This window comes from Callospermophilus lateralis, chromosome 15, assembly GCF_048772815.1.
Source record: "Callospermophilus lateralis isolate mCalLat2 chromosome 15, mCalLat2.hap1, whole genome shotgun sequence".
In the NCBI taxonomy this organism is placed as follows: Eukaryota; Metazoa; Chordata; class Mammalia; order Rodentia; family Sciuridae; genus Callospermophilus; species Callospermophilus lateralis.
In genome coordinates this window covers 33,557,008-33,583,127 of record NC_135319.1, presented here as the reverse complement: position 1 = coordinate 33,583,127, position 26,120 = coordinate 33,557,008, and the positions used below count along the sequence as shown (strand labels likewise).

Sequence of the window (26,120 nt, the reverse complement as noted above, 5' to 3'; positions counted from 1 at the left end):
AAGGAAATAGTTTCCTCTTATGATCAAACACACAAAGGTGGTAAAATGGAAAGGAATAAGAAGGGACTAAAAGGAAACTAAGGATATACCAAGACCCCTGAGTTGGTGTTAGAACTCCAAGGAAGGCCACTTTTCCCTCATTTTCCCTGGCCCTTCCAAGCCCATTCCCTGTGTCCCAAGAAGATTCTAGTGTAGTTCACTGCCTAACATCCAGAATTTCCCTTGGTCACAAAGTGTATGTCAGTTACACATTTTATATGTTTTAATAACTGACTGGCAAAGTATATAAAACCACAGACATGATTCAAAATACTAGTCTGATGGAGCCAGCATTCAGCAGTAAGCAAGGCACTTCGCCAGTTTCTTGTAATTACAAAAGTAAATTCTTAGGACATAGACATGAGCCCAAATCTTTCAATTGAAGAGAACCTTCAAATCATCATTCATTTGCAATGTGGCATTTCCCAAAAGAGTTACGCAATATAATTTGGGAATTATGGCTAGGAAGGATAATAGGTGAGTTTTCCATAGTTTCACTTTCTTTGGAATAATATGTCAGCCTAGAAGAGAACATTTTCTGAATATTTGACTTTAAATGTACACTAGGAATGAAAATCTTCACCCTTGTGGGAGTAGCTGCTAATCCAAGGACTGGATTGTAGCAGTGGCACGGGCACAGCACGAAGAGGAGCATAAAAGATGAAGCAGATTCTCATTTACTCTTCAAGTTCACTGTTGTTCTGAACCATTGCTTTCTTGGAGCGAGACTGTATACAACTTTGACGTTGAACAGTAGCCCTTGGCAGGCATTCCAAATCTCTGTGATCAGATCGGTTTGTTTGTTAGAACTGTAGAAGTAGAGAGGACTGAGAGTGTGCTTGCTGTCCCTAGTGAGTGTGCTTACCTCATCTGTGTGCTTCTTGCCCCACTGAGATAAGAACTCTAGTATTACCTCCATCTTTCCTAGTGATAGGTCTGATTCATGCTGTTCCCATGTTTGGGGCTACCCGTGAATATTCTGGAAAGGCATCAGAATCCATACCTTTGTAATTGATAAGCATATATGTATATACCTATGTACCATAATTCACTGCAGGTACTTAAATGTGGGGTATTAAAAATATGACTGCTTTAGATTTTCCCATGATACCTTTTGAGAATTAAAAGTAGAATAGATTGTGAAAAAAACTGAGATAATGTATGTGCTTTTATTCATAATTTAGACTGCTACAGATATGGATACATTTAGTTACCGATGTATTTTACAATGTGAGGATTTTATTTTCCTAAAATCTCAAAAGGTACCAAGGCCTCACATCTCATGGAAAAAGTGTACTCTTCTTTCTTAATACTCTCATGAAAGTATTTTTAAAGGTTATATTTTGTGCATAATATGGCATACAAATTGTATTACTTCATTGGCTTGTTTGCCATGATATATTGCGCATGATAAAATGTTTTCAGTTGCTTTGCTTGCTTATGGTAACCATGAACCATATTTTCTAGTTTTTTTTCCCCTTTGTATGTGTATACATGCATTTTTAAATCATTTCATATTACATTTTCTTTTTTCCTCTCATCAAAAGGAATATACTGCATGAAAAGATAAATGCAAACATTCCTTTTCTTTGTTTTTGTTTTTTTGTTTAAAATTCTGACTCAGAAAATTTCTTGCTCTTATTGGCTTTTTATGGGTGTAAAGCGTAACCGAATTGTGCATGGAAGATACAGATTTAAAATCCAGTGGCTTCACAGTTTGCACATCAGATGCCTGTCTCTTTAATAGTTATTTTGGATTCTGCATGAAATAGGCTTGAGTGGTTTTCTAAAAAAGAGTTTCAGAAATTTAATGCATAGATTGACACATTGAAATGCTTCTAAATAGGTGCAATCTGTAACATGGAAAGGCTCTAGGAGAGGGAATATTAGAAATTATTAAAACAAGAGTCATATGGTTGCACAAAACAAACATACCTATACAGGCAAAACGGAACGGCTACTGCTATTTCAAAACCAGCACATAAGAAAGTCAATAGGAAGTAAGGGAACAGTGTTCCATTGTGGTTATTTTCCTCATCATTAATTCTTTCCTCATGTTTTCTGTTTTTTCATTGTTGGCCTATTTGGTTGCGATGTGCTTTTCCTGTCTTTCATTTCACATTGCTGTTTTTTATTTCTTTAGTTGTTGTTGTTTTTTTTTTTTAACTTTGCATTAGTTATGTCTGTAGAAATTTATTTTTCCTCTTTTAGTTAATTGTTCCTTTTGCGTCATCCCTTCTAAATCATGCAAACAATTGTACTTGCTTTTGTAATATTTCAAAGTTTACTGACCAATTTTTTTCTCTGGTCTCTCTGTTTCTCAACCATTTTTGTTGATTTTTGTGTTTGATTTCATTTTAAAATTTAAGAAACAGTTGAACGGAGTGCAGGAGCAACAAGATCCCTCCCCACCACTTACTCATACAAGCCATTCTTTTCTACAAGACCTTACCAGTCCTGGACAACAACTCCGAATACAGTGCCCGGGCCAACCAAGTCAGGCTTCACTTCCTTATCAAGTTCTTCCTCTAATACGCCATCCGCTTCTCCATTAAAATCAATATGGTCCGTTTCAACTCCTTCTCCAATCAAATCCACATTAGGCGCATCAACGACATCTTCAGTTAAATCTATTAGTGACGTGGCGTCTCCAATTAGATCATTTCGGACAATGTCTTCGCCAATAAAAACGGTGGTGTCACAGTCTCCATATAATATGCAAGTTACCTCTGGTACCCTGGTTAGAGCTCCCGCAGTCACGGAGGCTATGCCCTTAAAGGGGTTGGCATCCAGTTCTACGTTTTCCTCTCGAAGCTCTCCCGTGACTACAGCAGGGTCTCTTTTGGAGAGGTCATCAATTACTATGACGCCCCCTGCCTCCCCCAAATCAAACATTAATATGTATTCCTCAAGTTTACCATTTAAGTCAATTATTACATCAGCGGCACCACTAATATCTTCACCTTTAAAGTCAGTGGTGTCTCCAGCTAAATCAGCAGTTGATGTCATTTCGTCAGCTAAAGTTACGATGGCATCATCTCTCTCATCACCCTTGAAGCAGATGTCTGGACATGCAGAGGTAGCGTTAGTCAATGGATCTATTTCTCCTTTGAAATATCCATCATCTTCAACTTTAATTAATGGATGCAAAGCCACTGCCACGTTACAGGACAAAATTTCTACAGCTACAAACTCTGTAAGCTCTGTGGTGAATGCAGCCACTGACACAGTTGAGAAAGTGTTTTCTACCACAACAGCAATGCCCTTTTCCCCACTCAGGTCATATGTTTCTGCAGCACCATCAGCTTTTCAGTCTCTAAGAACTCCTTCCGCAAGTGCACTCTACACATCTCTTGGGTCATCAATATCTGCAACTACCTCATCTGTAACTTCATCAATAATAACAGTGCCAGTATACTCTGTAGTCAATGTTTTGCCAGAACCAGCATTAAAGAAACTTCCAGACTCTAATTCACTTACAAAATCAGCAGCAGCCTTGCTGTCACCCATTAAAACATTGACTACGGAGACACGCCCCCAGCCCCATTTCAATCGGACTGCATCTCCAGTTAAGACATCTTTGTTCCTTGCACCTTCTGCCCTTAAGCTGTCTACACCATCTTCTTTATCTTCCAGTCAGGAGATACTAAAAGACGTGGCTGAAATGAAGGAGGACCTAATGCGGATGACCGCAATACTACAGACAGATGTGCCTGAGGAGAAGCCATTCCAACCTGAACTTCCCAAGGAAGGGAGAATTGATGATGAAGAACCCTTCAAAATCGTTGAAAAAGTCAAAGAAGACTTAGTGAAAGTTAGTGAAATCCTTAAAAAAGATGTATGTGTAGATAACAAAGGATCACCCAAATCACCAAAGAGTGACAAGGGACACTCTCCCGAAGATGACTGGATAGAATTTAGTTCTGAAGAAATAAGAGAAGCAAGACAACAGGCTGCTGCGAGCCATTCTCCATCTCTGCCAGAGAGAGTGCAAGTGAAAGCAAAGGCTGCCTCTGAGAAGGATTATAACTTGACCAAAGTTATTGATTACCTAACAAATGATATTGGGAGTAGTTCACTGACAAATTTAAAGTACAAGTTTGAGGATGCAAAGAAGGATGGTGAGGAGAGACAGAAAAGAATTTTAAAACCAGGAATTGCTTTGCAGGAACACAAACTCAAAATGCCACCAGCCTCCATGAGGCCTTCCACCTCTGAGAAGGAATTATGTAAAATGGCTGACTCCTTTTTTGGAACAGATACTATTTTAGAGTCTCCAGATGACTTTTCTCAACATGACCAAGATAAAAGTCCCCTGTCGGACAGTGGCTTTGAAACAAGAAGTGAAAAAACACCTTCAGCCCCACAAAGCGCCGAAAGCACTGGTCCCAAGCCACTTTTTCATGAAGTCCCCATCCCTCCTGTCATTACGGAAACAAGAACTGAAGTAGTTCATGTCATCAGGAGCTATGAGCCCTCCTCTGGGGATGTTCCCCAGTCCCAACCAGAGGAACCAGTGTCACCCAAACCTTCCCCTACATTTACGGAATTAGAACCAAAGCCTACCACCTCTAGTATTAAAGAAAAAGTGAAGGCCTTTCAAATGAAAGCCAGCAGTGAAGAAGATGACCACAGTCGGGTTCTGAGCAAAGGCATGCGTGTGAAAGAGGAGACTCACATAACCACAACCACCAGAATGGTTTATCATTCCCCACCAGGCAGTGAAGGTGCCTCTGAAAGAATTGAAGAAACCATGTCAGTCCACGACATCATGAAGGCCTTTCAGTCCGGGAGGGATCCTTCCAAAGAACTGGCAGGGCTGTTTGAACATAAGTCGTCAGTGTCTCCAGATGTTCACAAGTCTGCTGCTGAAACGTCAGCCCAGCATGCAGAGAAGGACAACCAAATGAAACCCAAACTGGAGCGTATAATAGAAGTCCACATCGAAAAAGGTAACCAAGCTGAGCCCACTGAAGTCATTATTAGAGAAACCAAAAAGCATCCAGAAAAGGAAATGTATGTATATCAGAAAGACTTATCCCGGGGAGATATTAACCTAAAAGATTTTCTACCAGGAAAACACGATGCTTTTCCTTGTCCAGAGGAACAGGGTCAGCAAGAAGAAGAAGAACTTACTGCGGAAGAGTCATTGCCTTCTTATCTGGAGTCTTCCAGAGTAAACACTCCTGTGTCCCAAGAAGAAGATAGCCGCCCTAGTTCTGCTCAACTCGTATCTGATGACTCTTATAAAACATTGAAGCTTTTGAGTCAACACTCCATAGAATACCATGACGATGAGTTGTCAGAGCTAAGAGGGGAGTCTTACAGGTTTGCTGAGAAAATGCTTCTGTCAGAAAAGCTAGATGTGTCTCATTCTGATACTGAGGAATCGGTTACAGACCATGCAGGAACCCCTAGCTCAGAGTTACAGGGGTCTGATAAGCGGTCCAGAGAAAAAGTAGCCACTGCCCCCAAAAAAGAAATACTCTCCAAAATCTATAAAGATGTGTCTGAAAATGGTGTAGGTAAAGTGTCTAAAGATGAGCATTTTGATAAAGTGACAGTATTGCACTATTCTGGCGATGTTAGTAGTCCAAAACATGCCATGTGGATGCGCTTTACTGAGGACAGATTAGACAGAGGTAGAGAAAAGTTGATATATGAAGATAGGGTGGACAGGACTGTAAAGGAGGCTGAAGAAAAGCTGACAGAAGTATCACAGTTTTTTCGTGACAAAACTGAGAAACTAAATGATGAACTGCAGTCCCCAGAGAAAAAGCCACGCCCCAAAAATGGCAAAGAATGCTCTTCTCAAAGCTCTTCCAGTAGCAGCCCTGAGAAAGTACTAACAGAACTGTTAGCATCCAGTGATGAGTGGGGTAAGGCAAGGCAGCATTGCCCTGATGGACAAGGCTCCCCCAAGGCCGATGAGAGGACAGCATCCAGTTTGCCCAGCAGCCCGGAGAAGAGAGTTGTGTCTGAACAGAGTGAGGATGGCAAGTCCACCGTGGAGGCCAAAGGAAGTGTCCCACAGAGCAAAGCACCAGAAGGGCCCCAGTCTGGATTTCAACTCCAACAATCTAAACTCAGTTCCATTAGATTAAAATTTGAACAAGGTACACATGCAAAAAGTAAGGACATTTCTCAAGAAGACAAAAAGCCAGATGGCCACTCCAGAATCCCAGTTAAAAAAGTACAGGAGAGCAAGCTACCTGTCTTCCAAGTGTTTGCTAGAGAAAAACAGCAGAAGGCCGTAGACCTCTCAGAGGAAAGCGTGTCTGTCCAAAACGATTTGATGGTCCTAAAAGCTAAAGATGAGCATGTCCAAAGCAACGAGATTGTTGTAAATGATTCTCGCTCTGATGACGTGAAAAAACAGAGAACTGAAATGTCAAGTAAAGCAATGCCTGACTATTTTTCTGAGGAACAGGCTAAAGACTTGGCATGTCATGTAACCTCAGATTTAGCAACTAAGGGACCATGGGACAAAAAGGTCTTTAGAACATGGGAAAGTTCTGGAGCCACTAACAATAAGTCACAGAAAGAAAAACTTTCACATGTACTTGTTCATGATGTAAGAGAGAATCACATTGGTCACCCCGAGAGTAAAAGTGTTGATCAAAAGAATGAATGTCTGTCTGTGACTGAGAGAGAACACAAATTGTTAACAAATGGCTCTCTCTCAGAAATTAAAGAAATGACTGTAAAATCTCCCTCCAAGAAAGTTTTATACAGGGAGTATGTTGTTAAAGAAGGGGAACGTCCAGGTGGAGCTTTCGATCAACCTCCCAGGAGAAGCGAGAGCTCAGCAATGTCACACATTCCAGTCAGAGTGGCTGATGAGAGGAGAGCGCTATCTCCTAATATTCCTGATGGGTTTTGTGAGCAGTCGACATTTCCAAAACATGAACTATCACAAAAGGTGTCCCAGTCAACTATGAGTAAAGAGACAGTTGAGACACAGCACTTTAATTCTATAGAAGATGAAAAAGTTACCTATTCAGAAATCAGCAAGGTTTCCAAACATCAGAGTTACGTAGGCTTATGCCCGCCTCTTGATGAAACTGAGACTTCCCCCACCAAATCTCCTGACTCTTTAGAGTTTAGCCCAGGAAAGGAATCTCCATCTAGTGATGTATTTGACCACAGTCCCATTGATGTATTGGAAAAACTTGCACCACTAGCCCAGACAGAGGGAGGGAAAGAGATAAAAACTTTACCTGTTTATGTCAGTTTTGTACAAGTGGGGAAGCAATATGAAAAGGAGATACAACAGGGGGGTGTAAAAAAAATCATAAGTCAGGAATGTAAGACAGTCCAAGAAACCAGAGGGACCTTTTATACAACCAGACAGCAAAAGCAGCCTCCTTCTCCCCAAGGTAGTCCAGAAGATGATACTCTAGAGCAAGTATCCTTTCTAGATAGCTCTGGGAAAAGCCCTTTAACCCCAGAAACACCCAGTTCAGAGGAAGTAAGTTATGAGTTTACGTCTAAGACCCCAGACTCACTAATAGCTTATATACCAGGCAAACCTAGCCCAATTCCCGAGGTTTCTGAGGAATCAGAGGAGGAGGAGCAGGCCAAATCAACCTCCCTGAAGCCCACTACTGTGGAAGAAACAGTGGTCGAGCGTGAAATACCTAAAGATGTGAGCAGAGACTCTAGCCCAAGACCCAAAAATAACAGAGTTGCCTATATTGAATTTCCCCCTCCTCCACCACTGGATGCGGACCAGATCGAGTCAGATAAGAAGCATCATTATCTTCCCGAAAGGGAGGTTGACATGATTGAAGTCAATCTGCAAGATGAGCATGACAAATACCAGCTGGCTGAACCAGTCATCAGAGTGCAGCCACCCTCACCAGTTCCTCCCGGGGCAGATGCCACTGACTCGAGTGATGATGAGTCTATTTATCAGCCTGTCCCTGTTAAAAAATATACTTTCAAATTAAAGGAAGTAGATGACGAACAAAAGGAAGTGACAAAATCCAAAGCTTCTGCTGAAAAGGCTTCCACCCAGAAAGAACTGGAAAGTAACGGGTCTGGAAAAGATAATGAATTTGGCCTTGGCCTTGACTCACCTCAGAATGAAACTGCCCAGAATGGGAACAATGACCAGTCCATCACCGAGTGTTCTATTGCCACCACGGCAGAGTTTTCTCATGACACAGATGCCACAGAGATTGACTCTCTGGATGGCTATGATCTGCAAGATGAAGATGATGGTCTGACAGAGAGTGATTCGAAACTCCCAAGTCAAACTATGGAAATCAAAAAAGATGTCTGGAACACAGAGGGCATTCTGAAGCCAGCAGATCGCTCTTTTAGCCAAAGCAAACTTGAAGTTATTGAGGAGGAGGGAAAGGTGGGACCAGATGAAGATAAGCCATCCTCCAAAAGTTCTTCATCTGAAAGGACTCCTGATAAGACTGATCAGAAGTCGGGGGCCCAGTTTTTCACACTGGAAGGCCGACATCCTGACAGATCAGTGTTTCCTGATACTTATTTCAGTTACAAAGTAGATGAAGAATTTGCCACTCCTTTCAAAACAGTAGCTACCAAAGGTCTAGATTTTGACCCTTGGTCTAATAACCGAGGGGATGATGAAGTTTTTGATGGTAAATCACGGGAAGATGAAACTAAGCCATTTGGTCTGGCGGTGGAAGACCGCTCTCCAGCAACAACCCCTGACACTACGCCAGCCAGAACGCCAACTGATGAAAGTACCCCAACTAGTGAGCCTAACCCTTTCCCATTCCATGAAGGAAAAATGTTTGAGATGACTCGCAGTGGTGCAATTGACATGAGCAAGAGGGATTTTGTTGAAGAGAGGCTCCAATTTTTCCAGATTGGTGAGCATACTTCTGAAGGGAAGTCAGGGGACCAGGGGGAAGGGGATAAAAGTATGGTCACTGCCACCCCACAGCCACAGTCAGGGGACACCACTGTAGAAACCAATCTAGAGAGAAATGTAGAGGCACCTCCAGTTGAACCTAACCCCAGCAGCCCGACCAGCGGCGAGTGTGAGGAAGGCACATCCAATGGTGGCTCCCTGGAGAGATCAGCAGCAGACAGTAATACCTCTAAAGTTGACCCCAAGTCACGTACGCCTATAAAAATGGGAATTTCTGCATCTACCATGACCATGAAGAAAGAAGGCTCTGGAGAAGTGACAGATAAGCTAGAAGCTGTGATGACCAGTTTTCAGGGATTAGAAAATGAAATTACAGTGATTTCAAATACAGCCAGTAGCCAGATGGGCATTAGGCCTCAAGAAAAACATGATTTTCAAAAAGATAACTTTAATAACAACAACAATTTGGATTCTTCCACTATACAGACAGATAACATTACAAGTCATGTAGTTCTGACAGAACATTTTGCACCCACTTGTACCACAGAGAAGGCTAATCCAGTGAAAGGCTCATCAGGAAAAAAGACAGGGGTACTACAAGGACACTGTGCCAGAGATAAGCAGAAAGTTCTTGGAGAGCAGCAAAAGCCAAAAGAATCGATAGGGATTAGGCGAAAATCCAAACTTCCCATAAAGGCCACTTCACCAAAAGATATCTTCCCACCAAACCATATGCCAAACAGTAAAACAAGTAAAATGAAGCAGGTTAGTCCATCCGAGAAAACCAAAACCCTTACTACTTCTTCATGTATAGATGTGAAATCCAGAATTCCAGTAAAAAACACACACAGGGAAAGTCTAGTTTCAGTCAGAAAAGCATGTGCCACACAAAAGCAAGGGCAGCCAGAGAAAGGCAAGGCCAAACAGCTTCCATCCAAGTTGCCAGTAAAGGTAAGATCCACCTGTGTCACCACCGCCACCACCACCACCAACACCACCACCTCCACCACCACCACAGTTAAAGTTAGGAAAAGTCAGCTTCAGGAAGTATGTAAACATTCCATTGAATATTTTAAGGGCATTAGTGGCGAGACCTTAAAGCTTGTGGACCGCCTCTCTGAAGAAGACAAAAAGATGCAGTCGGAGTTGTCCGATGAGGAAGACAGTACCTCAAGAAACACGTCGTTGTCCGAGACTTCCCGGGGTGGCCAGCCTTCAGTTACAACGAAGTCTGCTAGAGATAAGAAAACAGAGGCAGCACCTTTAAAATCAAAGAGTGAAAAGGCCGGCAGTGAGAAAAGGAGCAGTAGGAGGACTGGTGAGAATGAAGGCAGTCAGGTTTTTCGAGCACTCTTTGCTCACAGCCTGGAGAACCAGCATAGTTTGTAAACACTTTCCAACTCGTAGACCCTAGTGCATGAACTGTCGTGATTGCCTGTGGAGTGACTTAACCGTAGTTTCTCATTCTGTCATTGTCATCTGTATGTGCTGTCTTATATACTCTTCTTTCTTCCTTTTAATCAAACTACACTGTAGACAGCTAGGGAAGCATGCTGAAGATACTGGTGTCATTCAAGATGAACAACTTTTTTTTTTTTTTTTTAATGTGCTAATGGATATGATTCTGTCAAAGTAAAAGCACAGATACTGAAATACCATTGTGTTTTCACCAACACGACAATTCTATAACTGTTGTAAAGTAGCTAGCTTGTCAGCATGTTCGACCCCATTACATTGAGCATCCATGTAGTTTGACATTTGGCCTGATACAGGTGAAAAACAAGTGAGCCATGTAAAAAGAAGTGTTCATGTAGGTGATTAGGACACATCTAAGTGTACAGTGTTAGCATTAGTCTCTCTGTAAAATCTGACTGCTGCTAAAAGCAATGTTCCAGTATCGTATCTTTCTTGATGATTATTTTAATTAAGAAATTGTAAATCGTAGGTCCACAGAGTCCATGCGAACGGACAGATATCAGGATGGCAATAGTAGCCGATCACCTGGGACTTAGTTGGACTGGTAAGTGTGTATATACCTGAATGAAACAAAGTACAGTTTCTTAATTTCCTTGTTTTATTCACATGCAGTTTATTATGTATTTGTTAAAAAGAAACAAACACCTCAGTAAAAAAATTTTATCCATAATTCTGTCTATCCAGGGATAATTATTGATAGTACTTTGTACACTATTTTTCCAAGGAACAGAAACATAAATCTTATTTTACCTTACATTTAAATGTTTTTCTTCACAATGCCATTTCTGGTATTTTATCTGATAGCTACTTTCCTTTATGCCTTCTGATAAATTTGTTAATACCTATGACTTAAGTAACACAAAATCTTTAACATAGCATTTTGGGAACAGCTTTCTTAGGTTAACAGTTAAATTAACCCATACCTATATTTCACTAATTTTAGTCATTCATGAGTCATCTTTACAAAAGGTACTAGGCATTGAATCAAGGGCCTCACATGTACTAGGCAAATGTTCTGCCACTGATCTATGTATCTCCAGCCTGTTTTTACAGAGATTGAGACAGGATCTTGCTAAGTTTCCCAGGCTGGCCTCAGACTTGGATTCTCCTAACTCAGCTTCCTGAGTAGCTAGTATTCTAAGCTTGCACTGCCACACCCAATAAACTTCAGAAATTTTTATGATGTATATAAAAAATTTACAAGTTTATTTACCTGATGCGTCTAAGTGGATTCACTTTTTTAAAAAATTAATATTATGCACAATGATCCCACAGTTATTCTAAGGGGGAAACATAACTACTAATTTCTAATTATTAGTTGATGCATGCAATAATCCTTAGAGCTAAGTAATATTATTATACATTCTCAATAGATTAAGAAACTGAGTCTTTTTTTTTTTTTTTAAATATTCTTTAGTTGTCAATGGGCCTTTATTTCACTTATTTATATGTAGTGCTGAGAATCAAACCCAGTGCCTCATCCATGCTGGGCAAGTGCTCTACCACTGAGCCAAACCCAGCCCCTAAGTGGATTCACTTTTATGTTGAAAGATTTATTTAAAATGAAAACTTTATATTACTTCCATAGTAGGGAATGGGATTATTTTCATGTAACATCTGTATAAACAAGGAAACAGGAGTGACAAAGTTTAAATTTAGATTTTTTTTGGCATGATGGGGATTGAACCTCGGGCCTTGGGCCTGCAAAGCATAGGATCTACCACTGAGATACATCCCTAGACCACTTTAAAATTTAAAAAAAATAATTAAAAAAATAAAAATTTAAAGGATTTAAGTAAGTAGACTCAGTTCACAAGAGTTGAGTTCTGTGAAACCATTAACAATTAGCATGTCCAAAAGGAATATTTGACTTCATTTTGCTTCAATAAAGACAAGATGAGGTTGTTTGTCAGGTGAGCCATTCTGCTTTGTAGTTTCTATCTTTATAAGGTCCCTAAAATCCTGCCTCACCTGAATCTGAGAAATTTTCAGTTTTATAGGTTATTTTTTTAATGCACAGCCAAAAGACGTAATAGTTAAAATGTTATTGACATAAAGTAATCTTGCATATTATCAGTGTCATATGCCCCGTACAACTATTTATTAAAAGGGAGAATGTGAAACTAGATAATTTGAACAAGTTTATTTTACACATACACTTTAAAGGCCCCCTATCCCATTTCCCCACTCTCACAAACTATCTATTCTCCTCTCTCCAGCCACCTCGATCCTATTCTAAGATATGTTACTGATGATCAGGAGCCTAGTAGAGCTCTGAAAAGGGAGGTGGCCTGTGTGATCTTTTTTTTATATATTTTATTTATTTTTAGTTGTAGATGGACACAATATCTTTATTTTTATGTGGTGCTGAGGATAGAACCCGGGGCCTCGCATGTGGTAGGCAAACACTCTACCACTGAGCCACCACCCCAGCCCAGTCTTTGTGATCTTTTACAGATGGTTGAGAATAGTAATCTGTTATGTTTAACTATTTACTAACAAATATTATGAAAATAATATTTGTGTTTTAACATTGAACATTAACCTGAAAAGATATTGGAGCAAATGTTGATTTTATGGTAGCACATGCCCATAACTATTAGATTTCCTTTAAACCAGTATAGTCCTTAGTTTTTCAGAGTAAATTTGTGGAGAAGATATGGCAGTATCAGAAAAGATAGATAAAAAGCAATAAAACTAAAATTATCAGTGTCAGGATGTCTTTGCTCTTCATAAAGTCTCCAAAAACAGCTACAGTTTGGTACTGAGGGCTTGTTGGGCAGTAGGAGTATTATCACTTAAAAAACTTTATAATTAGCTTCCCTAATTGGAATTACTACAAGCTTAATAAAGATTAGAAAAATTAAGACTTATTAAGAGAACAAATTTAAATCTGTACTTTGAATCCACCATTAATATTCCACTTTTTTATTTAAAATAATTAAATTTTTATAGTTTTCTACTAAATAAATATATTCTCTGATCTTGGCTTTAATGTATAACTAGTATATTCAAAAGATACACCTTATGGGTATCTTTTTCTGTTGGTCACAATATACTAATGAATCAGGAATGAATTTATTCTTTTTTGTTTTAAAATGGAATATAAAAAATTATCTGTATATTATATGTATTACAGCTAAAGTTTCCTCCATGGAGATCTGGCATTTATACAAACAGGTATATTTCTAACTGTAGGCTATGGTCACAGCAGTTTGCAAGCCTACCTTACATTTGTCCTTTTGTTTCCGTGTGGATTGTTTTCAGTTTTTCAAGAGTTCAACTCTGCAAAGAATAGTCAGGTATAAAAGTCATTTTACACAAACCCTAATATATTGTCAGGATAAATTTCTAGAAGTGAATCACTTGATCAAAGGATAAGGGCTCTTTTGAGTTTGTGAATTCATTTTAACAAGTTGCTAGATATATTTCTTATCAAGAATAGAATATTATTGATCAATATCTTTCCATGTGAGCATTTTTTCCTATTTCTTTTTAATAATCATCTCAGGTAATGCATACTTGGTAAGTATTTTTTAAGATACACACAAGTATACCGTGAAAAGTAAATTTTCTAAGTTCCCATTCTCCAAAGCAGCCACTAGTACTCAGAATGTATATATCTTCTCAAAAGACACTCTCTGCATTTCCAGGATTGAGGGTATGAATATATATATGGACAGAAAGCTCTCTCCCTTTTATTTTTCAAACCAGTATCTGCCTATAAGATAAAATTTTCTGGAGTCATCATTTAACCTCCTTAGCAGAAGCAGAGTTCTTGAAACTTGAGGGCATTATAGAGTGGAATATTATGTGGGTCAAAGGTGCACTTCAAGAAAATTGCTTGAGGCAACCTTACTGCTAGCTCTTGTGCCATATGTATAAACTGTATACACTACCTATCTTGTATGCAATTTGTTCAAATGGCAGATAATTGGCTGAATTAAAAGAATCAAGCAACATCCTCTTTGTAAAAAACTGAGACTCTTTCTAAAATGATCTCTACAGGGTATTTGATTATAAATAATTACCTAAAGAAAGCTAAGTTACAGCCTGACTATAATCACTAGTTTCCTGTGAAATCAAGTATCTGAAGATTAATGCCCAAGGCTGTACGTGGGCTTTTCTGTGAATTTCCTTTTTTTGCTAGCAATTGAATATTACTTTGATAAAATGTATATAATAAAAGTAGAATATGCAGTCTTAATAACTCTCTTTCTTTTTACAGAACTGGCAAGGGAACTGAATTTTTCAGTGGATGAAATCAATCAAATACGTGTGGAAAATCCAAATTCTTTAATTTCTCAAAGCTTCATGTTATTAAAAAAATGGGTCACCAGAGATGGAAAAAATGCAACAAGTACGCTAAAATTATATTATTTTAACTTTCAAAAATGCATATATTCAATGTTTTAGATAAGCCTGCTGTTAGTTCATGCAAATGCTCTGTTTTCTGCAATATAGAAAAATGAGTGATTAAAAAAAACTAAGACTTTTGAAGTTATACTTGCTTAATTTAGTGCTGATACCATAAAGCCCTTTGGAAAGCAAGTAGTGGGAAACTGTTTGAATTTTATCTGTTCTGTCCATGACCATCCAAAAAAAAATTATGGGTTCTATATCACGGGAATATCATCTGAAACACTCTGAAGTTATTGCTGTGGCCAGAGGCAGATGTGCAGGGAAGTGCGGAGAGGAGGATAGAATCTTAGGTGATCAAGTACTTGTATTCTGTGCGGCAACAGAGAATTCCCTAATACTGTTAGATCTCAAGGGGTGCACAGGGTGCCGTAGTTTGGCATGTGCTAACCCACAACAATATAGAATGTGTTATTGTGGGTTTCCCTATGTCGACTTGATTTTCAGAACTCATTAAAATGCTAAGACATGAGGGTGACCTATTTTGACATTCTGAAAGGAAAAGGGATTTGTTTGAAGTTAGATCCCTTTATACCTAAAAGAAGTCCAGCTATTTTAAGGCCCATCCATTCTGTTACAGTGGAATGAATGCTGTTGCCTTCACACACACAGCTTTACAAAGTGATTCTTTAGATCCTGACTTTCCTGCAGCAGCAAGCCCTCTAAGCCCTCTGGATGATATTGCAGAGCTTGAGCAAGAAGCTGAAATGCCAGGAGGTCTGCGAAAGTCATGCATTTGTGTGGATATTGTGCTGACTCAAAGCAAATAATTTCATTGTTGTTTTTTTTCCCCCTCCTTTTCAGCTGATGCCTTAACTTCGGTCTTGACAAAAATTAATCGAATAGATATAGTGACTCTACTAGAAGGACCAATATTTGATTATGGAAATATTTCAGGCACCAGAAGTTTTGCAGATGAAAACAATGTTTTCCATGATCCTGTTGATGGTAATTGAATTTAGTGTTCATATTTATTTAATCATTTGATAAAATTGAAAGTATAGTCAGACAAGGCATTCACTTAAAACCAATTAAATTGTGATTTGCTTGATTTAATTTCTGATTTTTATACCATTTTCTCTGTCAGAGGCTGCAAATAAGCATTATGACAAAAGAGCAAACTAGGTAAATATGTTATATACAGAACAAATAATGAGGTTTGAAAGTGTAAGTTAACTGAAAGTGTTATTTTAAAAATTTATGTGAAAAACAGAAGAAAGTAATACCTCAAAAATACATTGTTTTTAATTTTAATTTTTATATTAATCTAAAAAACTAGTGATCTTTTATTCATATATAGGTAAAATATATTATGCTCCAACTTTTACCAAAAAAGCAAAGTATTGAGTCTAGTTTAAGCATACAGTACAAACTGTTAAGATAAAATGTGAATTACTGTTCTGGGAACAAATATTTAAGCATGTACTGGAAAAGTCTAATGTACCAAAGTGTTATTTACTTAGCATTATTTTAACTTTAATGCTGCCATTAATACTTTGGGGGAAAAAACCCTACTTGATATATTGTATAAAAAAGAGGATAATTTCTAATACAATGAGCATAGCTATCACTAATAATTAATTTTTCACATTAGCTTATGTAATTTGTCATCTTATTATACAAATTGAGACTTTTTCAGAAAAGTATTAAGAAAATCATAATTTATGTGTTTTCCAAGATAGTCATGTGTCACCTTCACGAATGGAAATTTTTTCCTACAGTGAATTTTGAGTAGAAAATGTTGATGGTGTGGAGATAAGAAAAGAATCCAGTAATATTTTTATACTGTTCCAAGTTCTGAAAAATATGGTTATTTTCATTTTTCAAATTGGCAAAGTTAGAATAACAAAGGTCATTAACTTCTAATTCTGCATATATTATATGGAAGAAAAGCTCAAGTTCTTAGAAAGTTTTGCTTACTAAAGTTAAAATCAAGAGAATATTTAAAGCATATCTGTAGTACATGATATAAACACAGTGAATAATAAAATCAAAAGTGTTGGGGTTTTTTTTGAGCTTATAAGTTCCATAAAATCTTGGGGGCAGGTTCTCTCCAAAACTTTGTCTTGTATGTGAGACATTATATATTGCTAATCAAACTATTTTTGCACTGTACAAATATAAATTATTGTTAAAGCAAACTGATTTATTGACAAGTTTTAGCTTATAAACCATTCTAATATTCTTTTTTGGGTGGAAAAAACTAATAAAAGTATCTATAATAAAAAAGATCACCAAAATACAACGTAAGTGTTGTGTTCTTAGCAGCTTCATTTAACTCAACATTTTAATATCAGGTTATCATTAAAATAAACTCACAAGGGCTTTTTGTTATTATGACTTAATATTTTGTATTTCTTATTTTTAAATTTCTTAAGGAAACTCCAAAATGAAATAAATTTCACTTGTGCAAATTATAAACTGTAGCTAATTATAGGACTCTGGTTTATAGGTGACCATAAATGAAAAAGGTCCACTTACTTGTAGCAATTTCAATTTATAATAGCTAAGTCTATACTTATCTTGGACAAATAGGGAAGCTGCTCATATGTAACACTTTTTTAAATGTGATAGGTAAGGTAATGAATTACAAAATTTGGTTTCTTGTGGCTTGCTGTATTTTGTCCACCACAATATGGATTTGGGGAAATTTTTGTAGACAAATAATTCAGAAAATTATTCCTGTCTCTCCTCTTAGTGAATTTTTGTGAAACTTCCTTTCCTCACCATGACCAGACCACTGTTGACGTTTCTCTCTGCTAAGGCAGAAAAAGACTTCTGTAGTCCATACAGCAATGTTTACAATGAGATTAGCTCCTTCCTTCCCTTTTACAAGAAGGTTAATTTATAAACTACACATATCGTAGCATTGTTGTGAATTTTCTGAGTGCTCTTGGCAAATGATTTTCCTCCTGTTTTGTGTCATTTTTTTCCTTTTAATTCGTGGTTCTAAGTGGACTCCATCACCAACTTCACCAAGACCTTCATATATTCCACAGTCCTTTCATTTCTGTTACATTATGACACCTGAAAACTTTACATGGAGTCTTTTCTACTTTGTCTTCCTTTTACATCCTTTTCCTAACAACTTTAGGTTTTTACTCAGTGCTACTGCTCCAAAATCTAATAATTATTTCTTTCCAAAGATTAAATTCATTTCTTTCCTATAAATTTCATACAAAACAATAATTAAGAATTGGGTTGTGTTGCTCATATGTACAGTTTTTAAAATAAGTTATAATTTAATTTAATTGATTAAATTTAATTAATTTACTTGGTTTCTTGTGGCTTGCTGTATTCAGTCCACCACATTATGAATTTTGCATGCTAAAACTAGAAAGATAATAAATTTGGCCATGAAATGTGTTTTATATAATGACAACTAACTTCTTATTCAATTAGCCTGGATATTTAAGTTACTGTATTTAAAATTACCAAAATTGATAGCAATAATTGATAGTATTTTATTTTACTATAGTTTACACTAGTCTTATTTCATTGTATTACACTTAACTGAACTAAACCAACAAATTATCAACATTATTCTGTGATTCATCGTGCATTTTCATACCTGATATAATTTTAATCATTCCATGTGTTTTGTTTGATGTATTTTCTAATTCATTCCAGTCAGTCCAAATGTACTGTCTTCCATAGGTTATCCTTCCCTTCAAGTGGAACTGGAAACCCCCACAGGGTTGCACTACACACCACCCACCCCTTTCCAGCAAGACGATTATTTTAGTGATATCTCTAGCATAGAGTCTCCCTTTAGAACCCCCAGTAGACTGAGTGATGGGCTAGTGCCTTCTCAGGGAAGCGTAGAACATTCAGCAGATGGACCTCCAGTTGTAACTGCAGAAGACACTTCCTTAGAAGACAGCAAAATGGAAGACTCAGTGCCTTTAACAGGAATGCCTGAAGCAGTGGATGTAGATGAGAGCCAGTTGGAGGATGTGTGTCTGAGTGAGTATCCTCAATACCTCGGAAATTTGGCTGGGGTCCCAAAAGATGTTAAACCAGCAGAGCCATTGAAACAGACTAGAAAAGTAGGCATACGCTCTGAGCAGCAGGAGAAAGGAAAATCTGGTCCTGATGAGGAGATGACAGAAGAAAAACTCAAATCTCTATTTGAGGACATTCAACTTGAAGAAGGAGTAGAGTCTGAGGAGATGACAGAAGAAAAAGTACAGGCTATTCTTAAACGTGTTCAGCAAGCAGAACTGGAAATGTCTTCAATTACAGGTTGGCAGAATGAGACATCAAGTGGAAACCTAGAGTCCCCTGCTCAAGCTCGAAGAATAACTGGTGGGTTACTAGATCGACTGGATGACAGGTATGGCTCTATTTCAGGAAAAGCAAGCTGAAATGCAGGGGACCTCTGAATGCTTTGTTTTAAATAGATGCTTTCTTAGCAATGATTCTAAATTACCAGTCAAGTTCTGGAATATTACTTTAAAGGTTGGTTCATGATTCTAATCTAGATAGGAAAAGTGAGTTTAAATTCAATTGTAATTCTCAGAACAATTGACAGTCTGAAGTAATAAGTAAAAATGTTACATACATCCCAAAGGTTTATATGTTGTCTTTACTCTAGAAGACTGTACTTTTGGGGCTGGGGATATAACTCAATGGTGTACCACATGTCTAGCACATGTGAGGCCCCAGTACCATAAAGAGAGGCAGGGAACTATACATTTCTAGTATTTACTTGTATTATTCTTTTCATATAGCCAGTTCTAGTATTTAGTTGTATTATTCTTTTCATATAGCCAGTTCTAGTATTTACTTGTATTATTCTTTTCATATAGCCAGTAATTAATGTTTTGGACTTTCATTTATTAAAGTGTCTTAATCTTTTAAGAATATAAATATTTTCTTGTTTCTGAGCTACAAATATAATGCTCAAAATACAAAATATTGAAATACAGCCAAGCACAGTGACATATGCCTGTAGTCTCATCAATGTAGGAGGCTGAGACAGGAGGACTACAAGTTTGAGGCCATCCTGGGTAACTTGGTGAGAAGGTGTCTCAAAAGGAAAAGGACTGAGTATGTAATTGAGTGGTACAGTGCCCTGTAGTGTATTCCCCAGTACAAATCATAGTAATAATCAATACATTCCCATCATCCGGCAATAACCATCATTAAAATTTTGGTGAAAATGCTAGAGGCATAGCTAGAAGCATGTAGATCACATGCTTAATATACGCAAGGGCCAACACCAATCACCGACACCAGAAAAGAAAAAAAAAAATAATGGATTCCCTATCTTCTATGTATATTTTAGAAAGTGCAGAGAAGAAATGATCTCTTTCCTGCCATAGTAATAAAAACTTAACATTTTATGTCCTTCCAGTTTTCTATACGTAACTCTCTACTTCAAAAATATTGCCATGTCTCTCATTTGTTATTTATAACCAAAATAATTCCCTAAACATGAATCTGGCTTATTTTTATACTGACCCTGATCTAGAATGATAAGAAGTCTAGAGATCCTCAGACATTTAGTCAAATCCCACCACTACTAGGTACACATTTTGTGACTGGATGAATTTCTAATCTCTAACAATGTTACTTTGCTCATCTTTAAACTACTACTTCCCTCGAAAAGAAAGCATGTATCATACCTACAACATGACTAGAGCAAATAGTAATCTTTTACTAATGGTGGCATTATTTTTATTGACCCACATGTCAGACTAAAATATTTTTACTACAGCGGCAGCTAGTAAAAGCCTTAGGTTGGATTCAAGAAACTGATATTTTATAACCATGTGAAATATTTCCATATTGCTGATAAATGTCTTGCTCAGTAAAAATTCCCAAAGAGGGACTTTATAAAATTTGCAAAGAGAAGTTTATGAATTCCTTTTGCAAAATGAAGTCATCAATAAATTCTCTATATAGGCTACCAAAGAATCTACTACAAAGAAGACAAATACTGGTAACTTTGATATCTGTGTTCAGATATAGTTATATAATAATTTGTAATTGCATATTAGAAAACGGATTTAGATATAGGAAAAGGTGTTCATTATTATTAACTGGCTAACATCCTTTATTTAATATAGGCTTTGCCAGTGAATTATATTGAAAAATTACTGAGTCATCTTGCTCCATAAAAGTAAGAAAATGATAGTGACTTCTGATATAATCATATGTAGGAAAATTTAGTTGATAAATATAATTTTCTATTCCCCTATCCACATTGCTTAAGTCATAAAAGTAAATATCCTATACTACTTCAAAATCTGTTGAGATTGTTGTTACACTAAAATGGGGTGTGCTATTTTAAAGTCCTTTAAAAAAAATGTTCTGCTAACCAGATTTTGATTTAAAGTAGGCGCACACACTTTTATACATATTTTACATATACATAAAATACTGCACTAGTCATTGCCTTCTATAGACAAGACATGAAAAACAGTATACAAATTACAAAACAGTGAATATAGTTTATACTAAAGCTAGCATAAAACTAGTGTACATTAATATATTGAAACAAGTAAAAAAAAACTTGAAGTCTACTTAAAAGAAAGTAAGTCTTGGAAAAGAAACCAGTTCTCACAGGAAGTAGAAACAAAGGGAGTGCACCAACACTGATCACCAATAAGGTCAAGAGTGGAGAAAGATGAGTTTCAGGGAAAGCTGTTATGACTGAATAAGTGTGAAGGCTCGATTCATAACTGAAAACAAAGAAATAAAATTTGGGGTTCTGTGATGCTAGAGTTTCAAGAATCGTTTGTCCTTTGTCAGGAAGTTTTGTGTTTTGTTTTTTGACTGTGATATGATAGGAATTTGAAATAACCTTCCCTTGTAATTACTGGTATTGGAACTCTTAAGTATATCCACAAACAATTTAAGATGTAGAATTTAAGTAGCTCTTGAATTACAATTAAAACCTGGCATGGGCCAGTCATGGTGGCAAATGCCTGTCAACCCAGCAACTCAGGAGGCTGAGGCAGGAAGATTTCAAGTTTAAGCCCAGCCTCCACAATTTAATAAGGCCCTAAGCAAATACAAAACCCTGTCTCAAGACAAAAAATAAAAAGGATAGAGATGTGGTTAAACGCCCTAGGTTTAATCCCAGGTTTAAAAAAAAAAAAACTGGCATGACTAGTCAGTTGTGATGTAGGAGATGCCTGGAACCTATGCATACTTCCTCATACACCCACCTAGGAAAGTTCCTCAGTTTAGATTCAGTCACCAGATTTTTCATGTCTTAAGAAATACTTAAGAAGAATGGCTGTTAAAACTTTGGGGCTTCTAAAGTCGTATGTTGCCATTGTAAATTTGCTCATTTTATCTTTCGCAGCCCTGATCAGTGCAGAGATTCCATTACCTCATATCTCAAAGGAGAACCTGGAAAATTTGAAGCTAATGGAACCCATGCAGAAGTCACACCTGAAGCAAAGACAAAATCTTACTTTCCAGAATCCCAAAATGATTTAGGAAAACAGAGTGCTAAGGAAACTCTGAAACCAAAAATACACGGATCTGGTCGTGCTGAGGAACCAACATCACCACTAGCAGCATATCAGAAATCTCTGGAAGAAACCAGCAAGCTTGTAATAGAAGAGCCTAAACCCTGTGTGCCTGTCAGTATAAAAAAGATGAGTAGGACTTCTGCTGATGGCAAGCCAAGGCTTAACCTCCATGAAGAAGAGGGATCTAGTGGGTCTGAGCCAAAGGTATGTCCTCTGGTCATCCAGAATGTCATCATAAAAATTAAAAATATTGATGTTTTGCTTCTTTTGATTATTCCCACAGCACAGGACTTAAGATTCTATTTCTAAATTATAAAAAGTTGTAGCAAAAATGGTGGAAGTAAAGGAAATGCTGAGTAAAACATGCCATTTGATCAGACCTTCATTCATTGGGTAGGGAAAAAAATAAGCATGTCTTTAGCCCTTTTCAGGAGACATTAAGTAACTAGCTTGAGGTCCAATACTATCTGAGGTTTAGGTTTTCCAACTCCAAACCCAGTGTTCTCTCTTACGGAAGGATAATTCTGATCTTTTTGATTTGGGGGCATAATTTAAAGAGTATACAGCATCGTAACCATCTAAGAGTTCTATAAGTTCTTTTGTCTGAAAGCATTTTGAAAATTGAAGAGATGCACTTACCAGGTACGGTATGAGGTAGGTTGGCAGCAGTTAGAAATTTATAGTTATCAACTTAAAAATGTTTTAATTACTAGAAAAAAAGAAGAATCATCTTTCTGTGATAGAATTATAAACTTGCTCTTTATATTGATATGTTTTTGTGGTGTCATCTAATGGATTTTTAAAAATTCTTTGAGGCTGACCATTTTTTGATATTAAAATATTTAAGCTGAAATTGTGACTCCAAGATGAACATAAGAAAATGAGATATTTTTTCTACTTTTCATGCTCTCAATTTTTGTGTATTTTGGTCACCTATGCAACAGATATATAAACACTTAGAAAAGACTTTTTTTTTTTTGTCAAACGTGAATTCACGATTTATTTGAGGTTTAGAAAAACTTCAGCATATACTCCCAGTCACTCTCTGTGAATTTATCAACAAATCATATCCTTTTCTTTCTGTAAACTTATCTTTTGGTTATTTTTCTGCTTGTTATAAGCTTTATGGTTTGAGTGTTTCTCCAGCTTTTTCTTTCTTTCTTGATAAGTGTAGTTTGGAATCTTGATTTCTCTTTGAATTAACTCAGTATATTTAAGCAGAATGAATTTGGATAGACTATTCCCTTTTAAGATGAGCCTACAAAATATAGGGAGAAGCAATAATTGGTTTTTACCTGTAAAGACATATTATGCAAAAGCCTATTAAAAATCAACCTAGACATTCTGCAAGTTACTGTATGATATAAATAAGCACTGATACGTGTGTATGTGTGCACATCTCTTGGCCATTGGGAAACCTTACTAGCATTAGCATAAAAGGAGGTTGAAAGTGAAAACTCAGCTGGGTTCATTAGTAATGGAAACAAATTTTTATTAGAAAATGCTTTCAAGATTGCTTATAAATTAATCTGTATCTTTGGTACTGGTTCAGTCCTACTCTAATGATTAAACATTAGATATCATAAATAATCCATAATGAAATTAAAGCTTTTGGGAGATATGAGTGACCTCACAAGAAATCCAAAGGTGTTCATCATATGTCTTTCACAGATCTATCACAGTATGTAGCAACCAACTAGGTCATCTGATGTATGATCTCAGAAAACAGTCCCCTTTTTATCCCCTAAAAAATCAGGTCAAAAGTCCGGGTGCTGCTCTTACACGGATGACTGCTTGCTGTTACAAGGTAAAAGTCTATTTTCTCCCTCTTTTTATACAGCAACACATTTTCAGGAATACTGAGAAAATTCCATTTGTACTACTAAAATATCCCCCTTTACCAGTTCCTAGGAAATTCTCTTAAAGGAATTCTTTGAAATCCTACTACTGTTTTCTATTTACCTTAAGGCTACCAGACTACAGCGAAAAAGTCGAAACTGAAACTTGACCAAATGGCCACTTTTTCTTTATGTCGTCTTTATGTAAGGGTTTGCTTGGTCTCAGGATTCTTGAAAGGACTATTATCTAACTGACAACTACGTGTGTTGTTGGTATTTCCAATAATATATGTTCTTCTGCTTTTAATTTACTCAAGTGAAACTTTTTTCCCAAAAATAAGATTCTTTCTATGAATAATTCAAAATCATTTTTTACTTTTGCCTCATCCAAATTCTGGAACACTGGTGAGCAGTTCTCTCCTTTCATGAGTAGGAATTCCTCTTAACGTTTTTTTTTCTGCCTTTTTAAGCTAATGAAGACCTGCATTCATAATACAGTAGTTAGATCTTTCTAAGTCTCCCAAATTTACTGTTCTTCCTGAAATTTTAAAAATATAATAGGGAACTTGGTTTTCAAATTCTTCATTTCTTACAAGGATACTAGCTGCTATTTCCTCTGGAAAACATTATTCAATGGAATATTTTGTTCAGGTGAAATGCCCTATAAAATCAGTGTTGCTATTAATTTAACATACTTGTCAAGTTTATCTTTGGTGGGGAAAAAAGGGGCTTACTTTATTTAATCTATGCAACTAACATTTCATAAGTTATTTTATCTAACACCTATACTTGCTGTTGCAATTTTGTGTTTTTTCCCCACTGTTTTTACACACATTCTCACTTTTCCAATAGATATTAACTATAACTCTTATCTCTAGATTTGAGGTAATTACCGGAATGCCACCATTACAATTCAGAAATTCAATAAATACTCTTTACCATGACCCTTATTCAAAAATCAAAAAATATTTTCCCCTTTGAATTATGAACTATTTGCCACTTTAGTTTTTCCTGATTCCTACCCTTGTTGCCTAAAATTTTGTGCAATTACTACATTCTTATCTACCCCATATTCTTTGAGTGTTCTCAGTTCTAATTTCATATCAGATCGTTGTCAATACTTCATTCAATTGCATAAAATTAGTATTAGCTGTATTGATAATATTCTGCTGATACAAATTTGTGTGTCACATTATGCTGATGTAAATTTCAAAATAGTTGTTAATAAAGATGTCAAATTTGAACAAAATTTCATTTGAGTCAGAATGACTTGGTAGACTGAGTGAAATGTGACTCAGAATATAAGGTAATACATTCAAGGCAAATGTATATTTAAAACTAGTTGAAAAATATAAGTTTCTACAAACTGATAGTTTTTAATTTCAGAAGCCAAAAGGCTCTGTAATTATTTTTAATAAATTATAATTTAACTATCTTGCTCTTTACCTATAGTATATGTCCATATATATACACACACGCATATACAAACTTGGAATCCTGCTCAAAATTTTTCTTCCACTTAAATTTATCTTAGTATTCTCACAAACATATATAATAATATTCCTTAGAAGGGGAAGAACAGCAAGTAAATAATTCTTTCTTGATTTCCCTTCTCAGCAGTGTCTTTTATTTTAAATGTGATGGTAAAATTATACTAAAAATGCATTTATCAGGACTTAAGAGACAGTGAGAGTGATTCAAGCTCAGAGGAGGAACGGAGAGTCACTACCAGAGTTATTCGCCGGCGTTTGATTATTAAGGTATCCTGCAGCCAGATCATTATGGGCCACTAGAAATTACTAGAAATCTCTTTCATGTGGTTTTGAAAATTCAGCATGCTTGGTAACTAAATGACTCTGTGTATGTTTCTTTGCATACTTGAAAGTTTACAAAAAATTTAAAAAGGAAGCCCATGTTGCATGGAAGTGAAAATTTTATATAGACCTGTTTGACATGTGAGAGTTGCAATTTTATCTGAGAATTCTTGGTTTTGTATCCTCCTTT

At 36.7% G+C, this 26,120-nt stretch overlaps 1 protein-coding gene across 3 annotated transcripts in view; it reads left to right on the top strand.

Moving 5' to 3' along the window:
• The window catches only part of Ank3 (ankyrin 3), a 321,771-nt gene that overhangs the window by 276,975 nt on the left and 18,676 nt on the right, over positions 1–26,120 (top strand). The window contains exons 37-44 of one of the 3 annotated variants that reach the window (XM_076834218.1): positions 2,415–10,211; positions 10,839–10,913; positions 14,598–14,729; positions 15,593–15,736; positions 19,034–19,124; positions 22,107–22,482; positions 24,035–24,085; positions 25,790–25,876. In XM_076834218.1, the coding sequence (XP_076690333.1) occupies positions 2,415–10,211; positions 10,839–10,913; positions 14,598–14,729; positions 15,593–15,736; positions 19,034–19,124; positions 22,107–22,482; positions 24,035–24,085; positions 25,790–25,876 (8,753 nt within the window). Of the gene's footprint in view, positions 1–2,414; positions 10,212–10,838; positions 10,914–14,597; positions 14,730–15,592; positions 15,737–18,445; positions 19,125–22,106; positions 22,483–24,034; positions 24,086–25,789; positions 25,877–26,120 lie in introns of all 3 variants that reach the window. The other 2 variants (XM_076834220.1, XM_076834219.1) reach the window with 2 other exon arrangements.